The 19,932-nt window shown below is 56.7% G+C and overlaps 1 protein-coding gene across 1 annotated transcript in view; it reads right to left on the bottom strand.

The window, feature by feature from the left end:
* Positions 1-19,932, bottom strand: part of ADGRD1 (adhesion G protein-coupled receptor D1) — a 101,883-nt gene that overhangs the window by 44,159 nt on the left and 37,792 nt on the right. Inside the window, exons 9-13 of the mRNA XM_032396379.1 lie at positions 18,003-18,062; positions 15,387-15,504; positions 14,234-14,344; positions 12,416-12,491; positions 8,375-8,516 (exon numbers count right to left, since the gene is read on the bottom strand). Coding sequence (XP_032252270.1) covers positions 8,375-8,516; positions 12,416-12,491; positions 14,234-14,344; positions 15,387-15,504; positions 18,003-18,062 — 507 coding nt within the window. The remainder of the gene's footprint in view (positions 1-8,374; positions 8,517-12,415; positions 12,492-14,233; positions 14,345-15,386; positions 15,505-18,002; positions 18,063-19,932) is intronic.

Genomic DNA, 19,932 nt, shown 5'->3' with positions numbered 1-19,932 from the left:
GCAGGAGCCCTGGCGAGCAGATTTCGTCAACGTGACGGGGAGCAAAAGAGGACGGAGCTGTTTGAGTCGGGAGATCAGTGCCCGAAAGACAAGCAAATTCCAGAGGCCGAAGCTCAGACTCCGCCACGCGCCTGAGCGTGTCTGAGCCTCCTACTCGTGGAGACATGAGAGCCCGAGGGCTCAGTGTCACTCAGGGGCCACTGTGGACACTGCTCCCAGTGCTGATCAGCCGTGGTGGACGAGACACAGGTGTGCTGACTCTCGGTGGCCAGCGTGCCCCCCAGACAGTAAAGTAGCACTCTGCGGGGAGAGATCCTGCCAGGCTCAGAAGGGAATGCCTAACAAAACCAGTCAGCCCCCTGGAGGGCCCTGGAAGGCCATGGCGGGGCCCCGAGACAAGACAGCAACCCCCCCAGGCACGCCCCGTCCACCCGTGTCCTCACTGTGCACGCTCCAGAGCCCAGGGTCGGAACACAGCCTGGGCTCACAGGCGTCCTCTGTAGCAGGACCATCCTGAGTAACCAACAGCACCCCGCATCGCGCTGGGGAACGGACTGAGCACCGTGGGCGGGGGCGGGGGAGTTTAACGAGTGTCCTCTAAGGGACTTCCAAAGACAGGCCTGGGCTGGGCCTGCCACCACCATTCCTTGGAGAGCCCTCCCAGTCCACACTGCACTTTGCGCCTCAACCCTGGGCCTCAGGCCTTGGCCCCCACGTCGGAACAAACATGCTGCATCCTCCACACCACGCCTCTCCCACAGTTGGGGAGACAGTTGTGCACACCCCGTGTTTCTTCTGAGCTCACCCCACACAGCCTGCGGGTGAAGGCCTCCTCGAGAAATGCTTCTCATCAGACGAATCATTTTAAAATTCAAAAAAGCCTGCCTCCAAAAACATCCTCAGAAATGCAAAGGCAACCTTCAAAAGAAAAAGCCCCAAAACCCTAGAGAATGCTTGGCGAGGACAAGCCTCAATTAGCATCCTCTCTGGGTATGATAAAAATTCCTCTCTGCCTCTCAAGACAGGATTCTTTGCTCAAAACCTTTCTCCTTTAAAAATAACTACAGTAACCAACCATTAAAGCAGAGACTGCATTTTAATCCACCCTTTCTTTTTCTCTGGTTTTGAAACCAGCACCTTCCAGCTCCACGCAGACACAAACGCAGACTCCTACCAAACACCCAGCCCTGCTGCTCCCCGCGGCACCAGACCCAGACCAGCAGCCCCAGGGCACTGGACGCTGCGGGGGCTCAGGAAGTGTCTGAGGGAGACTGGCCCCCGCTCCACGCTCACACTGTCTTCTGGGCCAGTCCCAATGCTACTGTGGCTAGAAAATGTCAAGGGCCAACAAAAGCTGTCACGGGGCCCCTGCCCCGAGTCTTCTACGACAAAGAGATGCCTCTCCAAGTACTCTCTCCTTAGCGTCTTGCGTCTAGAAGCCTGAATGGTGCCCCAGGAGTTTGCAGCATCCCTTGAAGTCACAGCCCCCTGACGTCCTGGTGGACCCAGGTGACACCGAGCCCCGGGCCCACACAGCCCAGCAGAGCCATCTGCACCCGCTGCTGCCCAGCTTCTCCGCCAAGGGGCAGGGATGCGCTCTCCCTTGGGGGCGGCTAGTTCTAGGCTTCCCCACTCCCCAAACCGTGGTGAGATACTGAATCTGTAAGACCCATTCCTTACTACCTATGGTTGACAACTCATAATGTCATATCTTCAAAGGTGAATTAAACACACACACGGATCTCAGGAGAGGAGGAGGGGACAGAATTAGGTGAGAAGCGTTCGTTCTCGGAGTTAGCTCATTTGTAGAGACAGAGCATCTTCGCCTTCCCTCGGCAGTCTGTCACTCCGCGGCCCCTGAACGCTGCCAGGGGCCCACGAGGGAGGGAAGGGCAGGCCTGAGAGGGCCCGCTGGTGAGGGGCCTGTGCCGCTCCCCGAAGGAAGGGGCAGGTGCACAGGGTCACTGTGACAAACCAACAGAGCGGGTATAACCGTAAAATCCCGGAAATGGCACAGACGCCGTATGCAGCAGAGAGCCGAGCAAAGCCCACGCTGGCTGAGTAAAGCCACACGGCGGAGTACTATGCAGCTGGAAGAAACAGTGCAAGAGTCTATGAACTGGCTGATTTCAGGATTTCCTGTAAGTGGGAATTGCGACATGCCACAGAACTTCTAACTCCCCTTCCTGGGAGCCGGAGAAACAGGGAGAAAACATACGGGTCTACTCACTTGGCACAAAAGAAATACAGAAGGATGAGCCAGGAGCTAAGGGGGCTGCTTACCAGCAGGGTGTGGGTGGGGACGTGGCGAAAGCCCAGGGGGCGCAGACGGAGCAGGGCGGGCACAGCCTCGAGCTCCTGCCTGTGTTCACCTCACCTTCGGACCGTACGGAGTTACCTCCACAAACTCCCCAACAAGTCAGTCATGAGATGGCCCAGGATGGGGCCACACCCATAATGTCGCACAAACAGGAGCTGGCAAATCTCACTCTATCATAAAGGAACCATAAGGCCACTCCGAAGGGAGAAAACCAGCCCCGCTACCTCTGTAAAACAATTTACACAAACACGGAAACACACTGAAAATAACGAGAGCCAGGCCTCTAACTCTCGAGTTGACCCTGGGTCTCAGGGTGGAAATAGCTGTCAGAAGAAACTCACATCTCAACCCACGTGCAGATGGATAGATGTGGAAAGCACAGGGGTTGAGTCTGCTTTATGCATGTGTTCACGCACTTCCCGGCCCCGGCCGCTCAGAGGATGGAGAAGCAGGGACACCCCAGCAGACCTGAGCACACCCAGCACCTGGACCCTGGTTTGTAAGCCCCTCTCCCCGATAAAATGACCCAGGGCTTCCTGGAGAAACGGTTGCTTGCCTGAGTCTAGAATACCTCTCACGCCAGAAAGGAAGGAAGGACTCGAACACAAGGTGGCATCTCAAAGGACCCAGGAGCCAACTGGAAAAAGCTCCGAATGGTCAACACTGAGATAATCTGACCAACAAAATACAGAACGATAGTACTGGATTAAAACCTATGGAATAAAGTAAGTATCCGTGAATCATGTCGATATAAATAAGTAATTGCACACAGAAACAGCAGGCTGTCCCTGTAACAGAACTCACTTAACAAATGGAAAATCACCTCCAGGCAAACGGTACGGTGCTAACACACAGGCAGTAACCAATGGAAGAGAAAATTCACGGGAAAACATGATGAGACCAAGGAGCCATGGGGCTCTGTGCTCTCCTCCACAGGGGACAACCCTCGCAGCTGCCACCTCGGCCAAGCAGTGACAGCGACCACCACCAGGAAGAACAGGTGGCGTCCCGTACTGCCTGTGTCATGGGCTGAACTGCCCCCCAAACCCACACGGGGGGAGCCCCGACCCCCGTACCACGGATATGACTGTGCGCAGAGGGTGACAGGTGACATGGGGCCCCCTGGGCAGGCCCGTCCCACAGGACTGAGTCCCCGCGGAGAGCAGAGTGGGACGCAGACGCGCACGGGGCAGGACCCCTGAGGATGCGGCGGGAAGATGGTGCCTGCAGCCCTGGGGGGGCCTGGGTGGGGCCAGCCTGCCAGCGGGGACCAGGACCTGAGCTGCGCCTGGACCGGGACCAGGACCCCATGCTGCACCTGGACCAGGACTGGGACCCCACGCCTCCGGAACTGGGAGAGCATACACCTCCACTGTCTCAGCCACCCCGGCTGTGGTGCTTTTCTACGGACACCGCAGGAACCTGATACAGGCTGATGAGACACAGTAAGAACAGCCCGATTTCACTTCTATGGTTTCTTTGTCAAAGATGCATGACCTCAACCTAATCCCGAGAAGATGTCAGACCGTCCCAAACTGAAGGGTGTTCTGCAAAGTGACCAGGTCATGAAGACAGAGAAGCTGAAGATCCACCACAGGCTGGAGGGGTTCTCGAGAGCCAGATCCTCAACAGAAAAGAGCCTTAAGTGGGTAAACTGAGAACATCTGAAGCCTGTCTACTGTGCGGGAACATCACCGTCCGTTTCCAGGCTTCAGTAATTACTTTAAAACAATAGTGTTAGGGGAAGGTGGGTGAATGGTACCCAGAAACTCTACACTCCTGCAATTTTTCTGTAAGTTAAAACCATTTCAAATAAAAACCTAAGAAAAAATAGACCTTATAAAGTGGCAACCCACTGGCTGAACCCACAGGTATATTTCAGTTGACAAGGTTAAAGGCGAATGTGAATTAGCTGCCAACAATGCAAATGCAGAGATATAATTTAAAAGCCAGATTTATGGCTTTTCTTCACAAAATCACAGGTTGTAGCAATACCCCCAAGGAAGCCGAATCCCACACCGTAACCACGGGACCGAGGCCCAGGGCCCCAGGGCCACATTCTCACACTCACAGCTGCGGGCCCTAGAGGTCCCAGCTCCCAAAGGCACCCGGGCCCTGCGCTCAGGGAAACAGCCTCTGTCCATGAGCCCGGGGCGTCTCTGACACTCGGAGGAGAGTCCGGCTGCTGCTGATAAAGCGAACCTTCCACATTCCCCACGCCCCCAGGGAGGCTACGCCGCGGCCGCGGTCGGAGGGGCTCCCCGACCCTTCAGAGCAGGGCTCCATTTCTGCCCTGAGCTCACGCTGTCCGTCTGCGTTGTGAGCAAACAGCCTGCGAGAAACACGTCAAACTGAAGATAAGAGTAAAAACCTCCCCGAGCGCCCATCTGTCCGAAGCCTGCAAACTTGCAGGTGCTAAAAGCACAAGGTCGAGCGTGTCATTTTCTGGAACGTCCTCGGTCACTGTGATTTGTCACTCCCGACGCCACGGAAGCACACACGGCCCTGTGTTACACATTCCTTCCACGCTCTCTCTCATCTGTGAAGGTCGCTATCCCGGGCAGCGGTCCTCACCTGGGCTCGAATAAACGCTCGTCCTTGTTTTTAAGACACCCTGGAAGGTTTGCTCACTCGACCCTAGAATCTGTCACGCTTCCGTCCGTGCGCTCCCCAGCGTGCACAGACACATCTACCCATCTGGAGGGGGCAGTGGTCAAGTGCACGCGGGCGTTAGCGCTGCGTGCGGTCCTCCCGCCCGCTCACCCAGCCCCCGCGGCCTGACACTGCACCACGTGCACGCCCTTGGGGGAATGACACCTGCTTCCCGACCACCTTCTGCCACAGCCCCTCACTCCTCCTAGGAACACGGACACAGAGCACGGGGCCACACCTACTCGCCCCATGGGGCAAAGTGACAAAACCAGTGCAGGGCCTCTGGGCTGAGCACCCCCCACCCCGGGAGCTACGAGCTGTCCTTCCAGAACACTCTCTTTGCTAACGTTGGCCAAGGCTGGCTCTGTGTCTGCACGGAGTCCAGGGGCAGAACAAGAAGAGCTCACTGGCCCTGTGGGGGCGTGTTATCAGCCCCGTGTTTGTTATCACACCTCAAAAACTGGAGGCACAGAGAGGCTGGCCGCTCGGTCGACGTCACAGAGCCGGTATCTGTGGAACAAACCAACGACTGGACATGTGAGAGAACGAGCTTATCAGAGGACTAATACACCCTCGTGTTTACCTGTAGTGGTTTCGGGCTCTAGACCTTTCACGGACACTGACATTACCCCCTGCTCTTATCCCGAACCAGCTCTGGAGGGGCCTTCGGGCGCCGCACACCAGGACGGCAGGCCCTGAACCTGAGCCTCCGAGCCCTCCCCGTCCTGCCTGGCCTCAACCTCAAACACACGAAGGTTCCAGAGTCTTTCAAAACAAGGCTTCTCTGCATTTATATACACTTGATTGCCGACTCGAGCTCTCTCCGTGCCGCAGGGTAATACCCTCAACACAGAAGCACTAAAAACGTCTCTACCTCGCACCGGACCAAACCTCCACGGCCTCTGAGCTCATCCCCCCGCCCCAGGGGCAAGCATTCTCTCCATGAAAAGAATCACGTGACCGCACGCAGACGACAGCACAGCTCGAGGACACGGCTCCTCACTCGGGGCCGCTGACTTTCAGCGGCTTTCACCCACCCGGCATGTGCCTAGCCGCTGCCCTGCACCATGCCAGGCACCGCGAGGAAGGGCTCAGTGGTTCCAAATGGGCCCAGAGCAGCTACTCAAGAACCCTACGGGCCGGCTACACGGTGGGGCTGCACAGGCCTCTGGCGTGGCCTCTGGCGTGGCGCTGGCAGGGCGCGGAGGGGCTCTCGCAGGGGTCGGGGATGGGAGGAGGGCGCGCCCTGACGTGGAGAGGCAGCGCTCTGACTTCGCTGGAGGGAGAGGTTCACGCGGAAACTCGGACAGGAAAGCTCGGCCAGAGATCTGCACCTGAGGCCCAGAGTTTAGATTCTTCTTCGGGGAAGCTTGGAAGATTCTACATAGACGAATGGGGTCATCTGGTCTGAGCTTCTGGAAGGTCAGTCTGGGCACGTGGAGGGGATGAAGCAGGGGGAGTGGCCAGGAAGCTCCTGGCCCAGCAGAACTAAGAATGAGGGCTCTGAGCCAGGGAGGGGACCCTCTGACAATAAGGTCACAGTGGGTCCTGCGTGGCGCCCACAGACAAGAACCCAGGATGGCACCAAGGCTCAGACCCAGAGGGAAGGACAGCACCGGGGCAGAAACCAGGAGCACAGAGAACGGACAGGCCTGGGGGAAACACGCCCCATGGGGCACCCGGAGTTGGGAAACCTGTCTGAACAGGGGCTTCATGTCAAAGCCACGGGGCCGCTGTGGGTTTGGGTCCTCAGTGACATCAGTATTTGGTAACACTGACATCTCAGCATTTCCGTGAACTCAGAGAAGTGAACACTTATGCGGTCGTGTTATAGGGACCCCTACTCGGAGTTATAGGAGGTGATGTCGCGGGGATGGGCCACCAGGTACAGGGGTGGCCCCCCAAGAGGAACGTGTCCTGGGAGCCAGCGAGGTGGACGTGGGGGCTGAGGGGGCACGCGTGTCAATGGGGCCCAATGTGTCTACACATCGAAGACAGAGGATGCCGGGTGGGCCAGAGATCTCTGGACACTCTGAGAACGTTTTTGCAGCTAGAAGCGTGGCTTTCGTACAAAAAGAATGGGGCCCCAGTGTGGCCGTAGGACTGTGACCCGGCAGCTGGGCACACACCCAGAAGGACCGAAAGCAGGGCCTGGGAGAGAGAGCGCATACCCACGTTCACAGCCTTACGGACAGTAGGGGGAGCAACCCAATGTCCACAGATGGGCAGGTGGGCACAGAAAGGGCGTATCTTATGTGCATGAAAACGGGACATTATCCAGCCTTCCAAGGAGGAAATCCTGACACCTGCTACCACCTGGATGGACCCTGAGGACACGGTGCCGAGGGAAATAAGCCAGAACCACAAGGACAAACACCGGAGGATCCCCCTTACACGAGGTCCCCAGAGCAGTCAGACTCGAGGTGACAGAGAGCAGATGGTGGGCACCAGGGGCTGTGGGCAGAGCGTCAGTTTGGGAAGACGGCAGAGTCCGGGGTCGGATGGCGGTGTGAATGTGCTTCGTGACACGGGACTGTGCACTTACACATGGTTAAGATGGCAAATCTTACCTTACGTATATTTTACCACAATTTAAAACAGTTTTCATGTTTTGTGATTTTTTTAAAAGAGGGAGAGGCCGGGTGGAAGGGCATTCTGAGGCCGGGACTGTATGTGCAGGTGGGTGGGAAAGGCCCATGCAGACAGAGGGAATGAAAATACACTTCCACGTGGACGGACGAGAGGGGCCCAGAACAGCGGCCGGCACACAGTAGGTCTTCAGTCACGGCTGGTGGAATGGGACGGGACGGGACGGGGTGGAATGGAACGAAGTCTTCAGCATGACTCCAAACAACCAAAAACACCGTGAGTTCTTAAACAAAGGCCTTGAAAAGCACGACGTTCAGGTGTTGAATCAACTGCGTATCTGGGAACATATCCTAGCACAAGAAAGCTGCGTGTCGTTGAAAGGACAGAGCATATCCGTGTCCCTGGACACTTGTCATTCTTACCCATGGACAACGATGAAGCAAACGTGGACAGAGGTCCAGTTACAACCCAGCAGGACCAAGAACTCACCGCTCCAAAGAGCGGAGAAATGGCCCACCCTCAGCCCCAGAGCGTGCTTCCCGCGGAGACCTGAGCGCGGCATGGTGCTAATGGCTACAGTCAGGATGAGTGAGAGCGGCCCGCCGCACCCCCTCCGCAGAAACGTCCACGCACACACATCTGTGAAAGCCTTTTTCCCCAACGTCAGCACCGCATGACCAACCCTGTCCCACCGCCGTGTGAAAACCGTGTCCACCCGTGCCACCCGAGATCCCTTCTCCAGCCCCACAGACTCCCCAGTGTCCGCGATGCCAGGCGAAGAACGGAAGTGAGGGCGAGTCCGCGTTCACTCACCAGTCTGTGCCTGAGCTGCACCGTGACAAGCGGAGATCCTGACAGGTTCTGGGAGAGCACGGGCGGCGGGGACACCTCCAGAGAAATCAGGTAGCTGGCCGCGGACAGCACGTGCCTTTTGTAATTTGCTGCCTCAGCAATCCTTGGAAATAAATGAAAAAATCAGTACGGGAGGGGAATAGGGAAAGGGCACGCAGCCAGAACCTGGGTTTAGAACTTAATGTTAAGGCTGAAATTTTTGAGACTGGAATCTTCCTTGGATGGAAGTTTGATTGGTCTCGTTCGGTACCCACAGAGGAGATCTACCGCCGCTGCCATTCCGAAGCCTGCATTCCATCATTCAGTACCTGTCCTGCCAGGCTGGATGCCAGCACTGTGGGCGGCATGGGGGCCTGAGCTCACAGAGCTGATAACAGTGGAAGAAGACATGGCCCGGGGAGTGTGGAGAACAGAAGGGTCGGAGCACTGGGTGCGAATCTCAGCAATCTGCTCACTCTGCTGTGTGACCTTGGGTCAAGCTACCTTCAAGCTACCTGCTTATCAGACGGTGTGATAGATGGTAGTGCGGTGAGCACCCGAGGTTCCCCTGCCTGGTGTGCGCTCACTCCCACGAGAAAGGCCCTCGGTTTCCCCCAGGTGACGACCCCCTTCCCCACCTCCAGACCACGTGCTCTGCTGTTGACTCCATTCAGCAGCGGCAGCCACAGTTTGCCAAGCGGCCCTCACTGTAGATCTGCTGTGTGCTCACGAGGGGCTCCAGGCCAGGCATGTGGGGCAGGCCTACTCCACAGGCCACCGTGTCACATCGGGGGACACAGGACAGCACGCCCCACTGCTGATGATGTCGAGCGTGACCGGCTGGCTGAAGTGGCGCCAGCCCGCTCTCTGCACTCTCGGGTGCCCTGCTCACTTTGTAAAGTAAGAGTGACTCTGTCCCCCGAATACCCCTCACCCAGTGGTGTCTACACCCACTGATGACCTTTGCCCTGATCAGTAACTACACTTAGGGCTCCAAGATGGTGTCTTCCCGATTCTGTCGTTCCTTCTGCATTGTTTGGTTGGCATTACTCTACAAAGGACAAGTGCGGACACGTAAGCCAAGCCAAACCCTCCGGGAACTTATCTGTCGGAAGCACGTGTGAGTCTGTCAACAAGACACGGAAACCCAGGGACCAAGTGACCGCCCTGCTTCTGTCAGCTGGCAGTGATCCCTCTCCGGGCCCGGGTCTCCACCTGCGGAGGGGCAGTGGGAGCAGGTGATTCCAGACTCCCTGCCCAGCTCGGACTCCCGGCCCCACTCGAAGAGAAAGGCAGTCCCAGGAGCTTGCCTGGCACAGCACAGCCATTGGTAAGAGCTGAGCAGCCCCCGACTGATGGGGCAGGTGAGACCCTCTGGGTGCAGGGGGTATAGCAGGGACCGGCCAAGTGCCCCCCAGGACCCGTGGACACTCAGACGCTGCCCCCAGGAGTGGTCGCTTGGGTCCTTGGAACAGCCCACCCAGGGCTTGGCTGTGAAGGTGGAGACCCCGTCCCAGCCTACCCCCCATCTTCATGTGCTAAACTCGTGCTGACTCCACCTCACCCCAAAAGGGGATGGAGAGGACATTACAATTCCATAGCACCTTTCATTCTTACAAAAACCGTACACATATGAAGGTCACAGCGCAGGATACTAAAAGGGAAGGGACTCGCTGCGCAGGCGAGCAGACCAGCGCGCTTTCTGCTGATTCTACTCCTCTCCTCCTAACTGCCTGTGCAATTTGAGAATTGTCTTCCGGTCAACATGGCGAGAACGTCCATCTCATGAGGCGATGAAAGCAAGTGCTTATGTGTCACGTTAAAAGCACCAAGCGTTGTTTAAACAGTCAACTCACTCCACGCTCACGGCAGCCTCCCACGTCGGTCCGTCGTCACCACTATTCTAGACGGGAGCACACAGCCAGACAGCCAGGCGTCGCCCAGGTTCACACCGCCGCCAAGGGCCCCGCTGGGCAGAGAGTGCCAGGTGCCCCGCACCCAGCCCCGCGCCGCGGGCTACCAGGCTGCGGGCCGACCCCGGTCCCACCTGCCGCACAGGAGGGCAGACAGCGAGTACTGGGGCCGTGCTTGCTGCACCACTTGGACGGTTTTTTCCAAGGCTAATTCTGACAACAAGACACTTCTGCATTAAGTGCTGCCCTTAGAACTTCCCTGAAGCTGAAGATTCCACACGTGAAAAATACGTCCTCATCGCGGCAACATAGTCCTGTTTTGACTTCGGGAGACCAACTGAGCAGCATCTGCTGCTGACGGCGCAAGCGGTCCGCGGGCCTTAATGCCAACAGGCGGGGCCGGGAGGGGCGCGCTCTGCCTGGGCGAGTCCCGGGGCGCAGGGCGTGCGGGGACAGGAGGAGCTGACCGCGGGGTCTGGATCGTGCAGCACGGTCCGAGGCTCCCGAGAGTCCTCCGTGCGGGCGCCTGGGGCAGGAGGACAGCAGCGAGGCGGCGAGGACTGTCCCCGCTGCCAGGCTTCGAGCGCATCCCTGGACTCCCCAGCGCAGGGCACTCAGCGCCCCACCGGCCAAGAGCGCGGCCAGCAGGGCGGGGGGCCGGGACCTGGAGAGCTCGTTGGCAGCCGCCCGTTCCTTCGCGGCCCGCCCGAGGCTGCATTCGCACGGCCCTCACACTGAGGCTTGTGGGCGCAGACAGTTACTCCCCGTCCCTTCGCGGAGAGGTCCGCCGGCCCCCGGAGCTGCCCGGTGAAGGGCGAGCCACCTTCTCTCCGCCCCCGGCCGAGGCGGGAGGACGCCGCTCGCCCCACGCGCTCTCGCCCTTGGCCCGCGGACCGGCTCGCCGCGCCCCGGACACGCGCCTCCCGGCTCCCACCGACACGCCGGCGTCAGCCTGACCGTCCCGCGGAGGCGCCCGTCCTCCGTCCGTGGTCTGGGTCCGGGGAAGAGCCCCGGGCAGCCGAGAAGGCATCCTTCCGAGGCAAGGGGACGGCATTTCCTCCGACAACCCCGAAGGAGTCTGGAGAGCGCACAGCAGCAGTGCCCGGTGCCCCCCTTAGTGACGAGGAACGTCGCCAAAGCGCAGGCTTTCCCAGGGCGATGGGACCCAGGCCCACACGAGAGCGGGCTGTGGTGCCCCGAGGCGGCCGCGCCAGCCTCCCGACCCTCCCCTCCGCGGAACCCGCCTCTCCCCGCGCTCTGGGCGGGCTGACCCGCCGCCGGGCCGCAGGGGCCACGTGAGCACACCCCGGCCACCGTGATGGGGGAGGCCAGGATGGGCACATGACCCAAGCACGCCAATCACAGCTTTCCCCGAGTTTCCACAGAGCCCATGTGAGCGGACCTGGCCAATGACAGAGCGGGATGCTCCGGCCACCATGATTGGAGGGAGCCAGATGGGAAATGACCCGAACGGGCCAATCACAGCCCTGCCTGAGTTTCCATGCACACGTTCGGGAAAGAGGCTGCTGTCCTTACGAGACCTCGGGACCCCGGCCGGGACGTCCTGAGCCGCCGGAGCCAGCCGTGCCTCCGTGGAGGGGCCCGCCTGGGAAGGAGCCAGCACAGAGGAAAGCACAGGCGGGAGACGGAGCGACCAGGTCGGGAGGCCTTCCCGGGCCCTGGGTCCCGCCGTGCCTGAAGCCTTCCCCGTCCCACGAGCCCCCGGCCTCGCCGCCGTCCGCCGGCGGCCGCGCATCCAACCAGCCCTGACCGATGCAGGGTGTGCTGTTGTCCCCCGCTCTACAAGCGGCGGCGAGGCTCGGCGGTGCAGGCACTCGTCCACGCACCGGGAGCTCCGGGCGGCTGTGGTCCCCTGCCCCTGCCCCGTCAGCCTGCGCGCCCCCAGCTCCGAGGTCCTGCGTCCCCTTCCGCGGGCTGTGCCCGGGCCCTAATAGCAAAGCCCCAGGCGTGCACTGCGAGTGCTCTACGGCCCTGTAGACATGTGAGGGCGGGCGGGGGGCGTCCGCGGTCAGCCGTCCGGCGGGCAGGTGCACACACGCCCGCTGCCCTCTCCCCGCCCTCTCCCTGCCGTGTCACCTGAGACACTCACTTGGTCTTGGCTGGCTGGATGTGGTCCAGGTAATCGTGCATTCTGTGGTAGAGAAGGCCCACGATGGTGGTCCAGGCTGCGGAAAAGAAGAGGGTCACAGACACCTGTCAGCCTTCCAGCGGCAGAGCCCCAGCCACACCCGCTTGCCCAGCAGAGCGCAGTGCCTGCCCTCACGCTCAAAACCCGGGGGCAGCTCCTGGGGGTGGGGGCGGGACTCTCAGGGGCCTGAGTAGAACTTTGTGACCCTTCAGCTGTGGCTTGAATGGTCAGTGACTGTGTGCCCCTCCTCTGAGCCGATGGGAGACACGCAGATGCCGCGGCTCCCGGGGAGAGCCTGACTCGCCAGGAACGCCAGAGTTTCTGAGGGCGGAGGGCCCCGCTCCAGCAGCGGGCACCGCGCCAGCCTCCATCTCTGCGTCCTCTGGGTGAGTATGTCCTGTTTGCTGTTGGCTAACGGAGTATTTGCAGCCACGCGAAGACGGGAGCGAGGCAGCAGATGCAGGATTTACAAGTGGCGGCGATCACGCAGGTGTCCTTCATGCCTTGTGGCTACGTCCCACCTCTCTGCTGTATGACAACTTTGAAACAGGAATCATTTTTAGCTTAGCAGAGGACGCTTGGAGGAGGAAGTGGTTAGCTGTCTTCCGGGGTTCCTCGGGGATATTCGTTGAATATGTTAAAATTTCAGGAATACATTTAGCATCGTATCACTCTCACGGTGTGCCAGGTAGAAGGGCTTTGCTCATTCTTCTCAAAACAATATTACGAGTCTAGTACTAATATTGTCCCCATTATACAGATGAGGAGTTTGTAACGCAGGCAGGTTCAGTAACACAGCCAGTAAGTGGCTGAACCAGGGTTGGAGCCTGGGAAGTCCAGCCACCAGTCGGTCCTTGTGACCAATAAGTCCTGCTGCCACAGGGCAGAGCATGAGGCCACAGCCCTGCCGAGTGTGAAAAGCGGAGGGTTTCTAGATCCTGCAGCCGGTTGGTATGAGATGAGCAAAGATCACGTGCATAGTTGGCAGATCACAGCATCATCCCCAGACACCCCCCATTTCTGTAGTTCACCCCATGTGGGGGGGTGTCCTGTGACATCTCCAGGCACCTTTTACGCAGGCAAACAAGAACATAGAGGGAGCAGAGATGGGCCCCTGAGGGCTGGCGAGTGACAACTCCTTGCTGGGGAGGGGACACCATGATCCTATACCACCCAGGCTGCTCTTGGTCCCCAGTCTCTGAGAATCGCATGTCCTCTGGCCGGATTGTCAGGAGCTGCGAATCCAAGGCCACAGGCCCATCCCTGACTTCCCAAGGGACAAGCAGTGGAGGCACTCACTTTTCAAGGGGCCAGAGGGACTGTCACTGTAGCAAAAATGGTCAGAGCTGCCTGAGCCCCCGGAGATGGAAGTAGACCCCTGGGCAGAAAAACCCCTCACCTAGCCGGACGCCACCCTGGATGGGGGAAGGGGGATGGCCTCGTCTCTTCATATTCTGCTGACGTGTCACTGTGCTGATCTGGGAGGACACAGGTGTCTTTCACAGTGGACCAGCATCACCTCGACAGCCTGTCCAAAATGCAGATTCCCAGCCTCCTCCCCAGTTCCAGTTCACGAGTCTGGGGCACACTTGGAATCAGCATTCTGAGTGAGCATCTCAGGCGCCCGCCAGGACCCTCTGAGAAGTGCTGGCCCAGAGCCGCTCCTGCGGGAACAGCGAGCAGGCCTGAGGGCGGTGCGTCCTCCAGGTAACGGCCGGCCGCATGTCCGCAAGGGCCGAGCCCCCGAGGTCCTGGGGCGGGCTCAGCAGCTGCACTCACCTTGGCTGCGGAACGCCTCGTGGGGAACCTCGATGTAGCTCTGCCCCCAGGCCGGGAAGCGGTAGTGGGAGGAATTCATGGTCTCGGGTAGGAGTTTGGCCACAGAATACTCTGAGAACAAGCCAAAGACAGGAAGCCACAGTCAGTAAGCTGCTCAGCAAAGGAAACTGGGCTGTCAAACCCCATCTGCTTCTGCTTCTGTTAACAGAACGAGCTCCCCTGGGCAGTGTAATTACCTCTAGACAATGACGACCTACAAAAATAAGGGTCCAAGGACGTCATTTCTACTGTATGGCTGACACGGCCATCCAGCCACACACTGTGGGCCTCGTGGCCCGAGGTGACCCCTCCTTCCCTCAGGGCAGCCCGTCAGCTCTCAGGGCTGCTCCTCACCACACTCTGGGGACCCATGACACACAGGAGAAAGAAGGTGCCAGAGATGCTGGCCTTCCAGCCATCAGTCACTATCTCAGCCGACAAATTCCCCCTAAAACTAACCTCCGTGGGTCAGTTCAACCCCTGTCCCGGAGTTCGGCTCTTGCAGGAGCGTATCAGCAGTGCAATGGTCCCTAGATAAAGACTTTTCAAATGGAGGGGCCATGAAGTCAGCGCGTGAGGGACTTTGCGCCGATTATCTTGGAAAAGCAGATTCAGGCCAAGCCTCCAGCTGGCTGTCGGAAGCCTGATTCTGCAGCTTTTATTCCACAGACACTCAGAGGAGCTGCTGATACCGACTCCTGTTCTGAACAGAGGGGACTGCTACACAGGATCAGTCCGGGCCCGAGTCGCCATCAAACGCTTCCGTAGCTTTGTGTCCACATCACGGCTGAGCACACGTGCCCCGCTCTCACTCTCCCTCCGAAGTGTGATTTTCGTTAAGGGCAATGTCGTTTAGAAAAGCAGAGAGGTCTGTCTGAGCCGATGTGTGTTTGCTGCTACGTGTGTGTGCACCTGCACGTGTGTGCACCTTTGCCCGCTGTGTGTGCAAATGCACACGCTGGTGTGTGCGCACCTGTGCACGAGTGTGTACGCACTTGCTTGTGCAGGTGAGCACGGGGCCGTCAGAGCAAGCCCCACAGGCCGGCTGCCCTCCCGAGGCTCCCACCGCCCCGCCTGCACCCATGGCCGCATCCCACACCAAGCTGACCAGTACCTGCCATGGAGGAAGAGCCTACGATGGTGACCTGGGGCTCGCTGGGGTCCAGGTTGGAAGAGATGTGGCCCATGACAGTGTCGACGGTCTCGATCAAGCCCAGCACCATGGTACTGTCCTGAACACAACACAACGTGAAGGCACTGAGCCAACAGAACCTGCACAGCGAGTGTCCTGAGGCCCACCTGAGGCCCCCCCGCGGAACACTCCGCCAGGCTGCGCGCTGGCCCCGCAGCACCCCTCCACGGGAGGAGCACGCTGCATCTCTGGAGGCCATGGCGGGCCAGGCTTGTGCTCTCGATGAGCAGATGAGAAGGAACGGGGGAGAGCCCCCAGCACTAGCCCTCTTACAGGCGAGGAAGTGGTCGCTGAGGTCACCCACCCGGCTGAGCTCACAGCACGCAGACATCCCGGTCACCCGGGCCGTTGGCTGCAAGGCTTCTGTGCTTAGACACAGGTGACAGAGACCTGGGCCCAGCTGCACTCTGAACTCACCTCCACAAATCTCTGACCGGCCCCCTGCCCTGCCCCCTTCTGTCTCAGGAGGAGGGGGCTAAATGCCCCCAAGTCCCCTCCAGGACAAGGACACCAGAAGCTTCATCCTATTCTCCATGCAGGGGAGGGATGCTTTGGAGGTGTCAGCACCCCAAATCCTCTCTGGCCTCCCACCTGCCTGGTGCATCCCTTCCCTCCAAGGGCCCTCTTCACTCATTCTGAGTCCCCAACACAGAGAGGATCCCAGTAGACGCTGCCCCCAAGAAGGCAGGGGTCCCTCTTGGTCACCCCGTATCTCTGCAGACAGCTCAGACAGGGCTGACTGGCCCTCATCAACAGACACACGGCTACTGGGGACAGGGCCTCTCAGCCCCTCAGGTGCGCGGTGGCTGTGCGTTCTGCCATCATGCCCCTTTCATCCTCCCCGCCTTTCTGAAAAGCATCTGTTTGCTAAGCATCCTTAGCATTCTCTCGTAGATGCACAGGCCATGAGAATCTAATGAGCTGGAAATAGAACACTGAGGCCAATTTTAGACATTTTCTTTGAGGCCTGTGGCCTGATTTCAATCAGCCGCGCATAGTTAAACACATGGAAATCTGTGTCTCTGGCGTGCAATTCTGTTGGGCAGTAGCTGATTCATACCTTCTCTTGAACGCACATTAGAGCCTGCCTAAGTCTGAATAGCTTCATGATTATTCATATTTTGTGGCAGAGCATTCAGAAAAAGTTACTTTAAAATGATGCTGATGAAATGGGTCTGCTCGGGCCCTCCACTGGCCATTTTCCGGGGGGTTCCCATGCTGCAGCCCTGTACACAGACTCCCCCTGGAAGTCAAGGACTCTGGAGGGTTGTGCCTTTTAAAAAAGAATCTGTTTCTACGTAAGACTCTATCAGTCTTAAATTCAGGTCCCCTTTTTTCCTCCCTTTGCCAGTGTTCACTCCATCTCATTCCATTTGAAACTGTTCAAATAAAAAGTTCAAATATAAACCCTACTGCAATCTCATTAGCAGCATTTCTGCCTCAAACTGCCAAATATTTTTTAAACATCATAGGGGTTCAGGAGAATGAGCACTTGAATATTACACCAGTGTGGTTGCGGCTCTGCTGAGGGAGGCAGGTAAGAGTCCTCCACCCTGCCGGGCAACCTTGGACGTCGCGTGTTGGGACCGCATCATCAGAAAATGGACAGAGAGCCAGGACCCCAAAGTCACTGGACTGAGGAAAGGCTCCTCGGACCCACTTTGGACTTTGCATGAGTGAGGAGTAAGTTTCAGCTGTGCTACGCCACTGAAATGTAGGGGTCTATTGGTTACCACAGCACAGCCTAGCCTAGGCTGCCTGGTACGCCCGGTGTCGCTGGAAATGGTCCTGCACGTAGCTAAAGACAACCAGATTAAATCAGACATCAGCATATTTGTACAATATATGTGCATGCAAGTGAAACAAAAGCAAGACAGGAAGGGACATGTACGAGAGTGCTCACAGTCATGGTCTGCCTTAGGACTTCAGGTGACTGCTCTTTCATACGGTTTTTATTATCTGCAGTTTCTACCTTCTCCACAACACATTAACTTGTTTTACTTGTTAAATAGTAAAGTCAACGAAGTTACTTTTAAATATATATATATATTCCATTATCCTAATTATTTGGAGTTCAGGGGAAAAGAGAAGCTTTTTTGGTTTTTATGTTTATAACCATGAAATACATATTGTCACGTTTCACTTTTTTCACTTAATCTAGTGATCTCTAAACATAAAACACTTTTTATTACCACTCAAGAACAATATGACGGTGAAAAATATTTTATTAAAATGATAAATAGAGGTCAACCAAGTATCCACTCCTCATGAAGAAATGGAACCATTTCCCTGCTTGGTGTTGAGGAGAATAACACATTACCGACACCCACACAATTCCTGAGCCATACAGAAGACAAGGCACTTCCAATCTGTATATCTGGTCAAAATGAGCTCAAATGTCCCAGATAGCAAGACTGGAAGATGCATCATTTCTCCTAGGGATGTGAATTGGGCCATATTTACACCACTTCCAGGAAGACACACTGGTCCCCAAAGTACATACATTTTGAAAATCAAAAATACTCTATTTTTTCTTACCTCTGACACATCAATCCAAGTGGGCAATTGAAGAACCTCTCCCATGGTTTTTAAGAAAACCTAAAGGCAGACAAAATGACACTGCTTAGCATGTATCCTTAATCCTCAAAATCTCAAGACCTTAGATTTCTCCATGTCTTATCAACCACTGGCTGGGTTTTTACATACAGTAATAAACAAAAATAGCTCACATTAGCATATCATGTTATATTTGACAAAGCCCATCAGAGGTATTATCTACTTTGCTCCTTGTGACAACCCATTCATCAGTGACAAGCATTCAGCTGTCAGAATGAACACAGCTTAGTCATGGAGAAGCCCTAAGCACAGTGCCTGGGAGACATAAGCAGCCCTCAGGAAATACCTGTTGAATGAATAAGTGAACGAATGAACAGGTGAATAAATCATGGCCTGCTGAATATGCTTTCCTTGGGTAGAGAAGCCAAGCTGACTTAAAACCACTTGTGTTCATTAGCAATTACCTCTCCATAAAGAAGTTACTTGGAGACCCTTGGTCAGATCACCTTAAAATCACGTTTGGTTTGGCTCACCATTGTTCTAAAAAAATTAAATTAGCTTTTAACATGTTCAAATGGGGGAGATTTAAATGAAAATATGTGAATTTCCTGCTTCCTTTGAGAAGAGCAGAAGCTCATACCACACCTAGCCCACAGTCCCACATGGCCACCGTTGGCCAACGTGGAACGGCAGCTGCCCCTTTAGTCAGATATGTGTTCCTCCATGTACTCCAGTCCTCACCACTCCCTATTTCCTGACACCCAGTCCAGTCCCTCATTTATATCACTCATGTCAGCTTTTAACTCTTTGTCTTCTACCGTAGACACAGAATTAAACTTAGAGCCTGATCTAAATCTCCCATATTTCCACCAAACTACCATCTCCAGAAAAATTACATTCTTCCTCACACTTTAAAGATTTAAAGAATACATCATCAAAACTCCTCACTCTTTCATTACCTTTATTTGATAAATACTTATTAAGACCCTGAAGGGCAAGACCTTATGAACTAAGGATGAACAAAATATTGGGCTTAAGGTCTAGTGGGCAGAATTTATAATCTAGAGCAGGAGTCAGCACTGTTTTTTGTTTTTTGTTTTTTTTAAAGATCACCTAGTAAAGTATTGAGGTTTTAAGGCCACACAGTTCTGTCACAAACACTCAGCTCTGCCATTATAATGCAAATGCAGCCACGGACAACACAGCTAAATAAGCATGTTCCAATAAAACTTTATTACAAAAACAGGCAACATACCGGATTTGGCCGAAGGGCTATAAATGGCTGACTCCTACTCCAAAACAGTTTGGCAGAATAAAAATATAATGCCAGCCACATTTCCACTTTTAGATTTTCTAGTGTCTGTCTGTCTGTCTGTCTGTCTATCGGAAAGTGCACATGTGCCCGAGCAGGGGGGAGGCAGCAGAGGGAGAGAGAGAACCCTGATCGCGGGACATGGAACCTGCGGGGGGGGGGGGGGGGGGGGGGGGGGGGGGGGGAGCGCTGCAGCCTTGGCCCCGCCCACGCCTCCTTATGATTGGCTGAGCCTTGGTGCCCCGTCTGCTCCCCTGGGCCCGGGATTGGTGCTGGTCATGTGACCGAGCTTCTGCCAATGAGCTGTGAGGGGAGAGCCGCACAGGGAACGCGGGGAAAGATTTTCCTTCCGGGTGGACATGGAGGTGAGGCTCCCTCTCCCTGTGGGACTGGCTGGCGGGGCCTGCGGTGCGGGGCCGTCGCGGCCATGGGGGAAACACAGCGGAGGGTGGAGAGACCTGCGCTGCCGCCGCAGATCCCTGCTGTGCAGGAAGACCCAGTACTGGAGCCCGGGGTGAAGCCGGCCGGGTCCCGTCTGGAAGTACTCAGGGCGGGGAGGCTCCTGGGCGCCGGCGGGGAGGCCGGGCCTGTGGGGGGGGT

Source organism: Phoca vitulina, unplaced genomic scaffold, assembly GCF_004348235.1.
Source record: "Phoca vitulina isolate PV1807 unplaced genomic scaffold, GSC_HSeal_1.0 scaffold91, whole genome shotgun sequence".
Lineage (NCBI taxonomy): Eukaryota > Metazoa > Chordata > Mammalia > Carnivora > Phocidae > Phoca > Phoca vitulina.
Note: the sequence above shows the minus strand (reverse complement) of the source record. Positions and strands in the feature narration are given on the sequence as shown.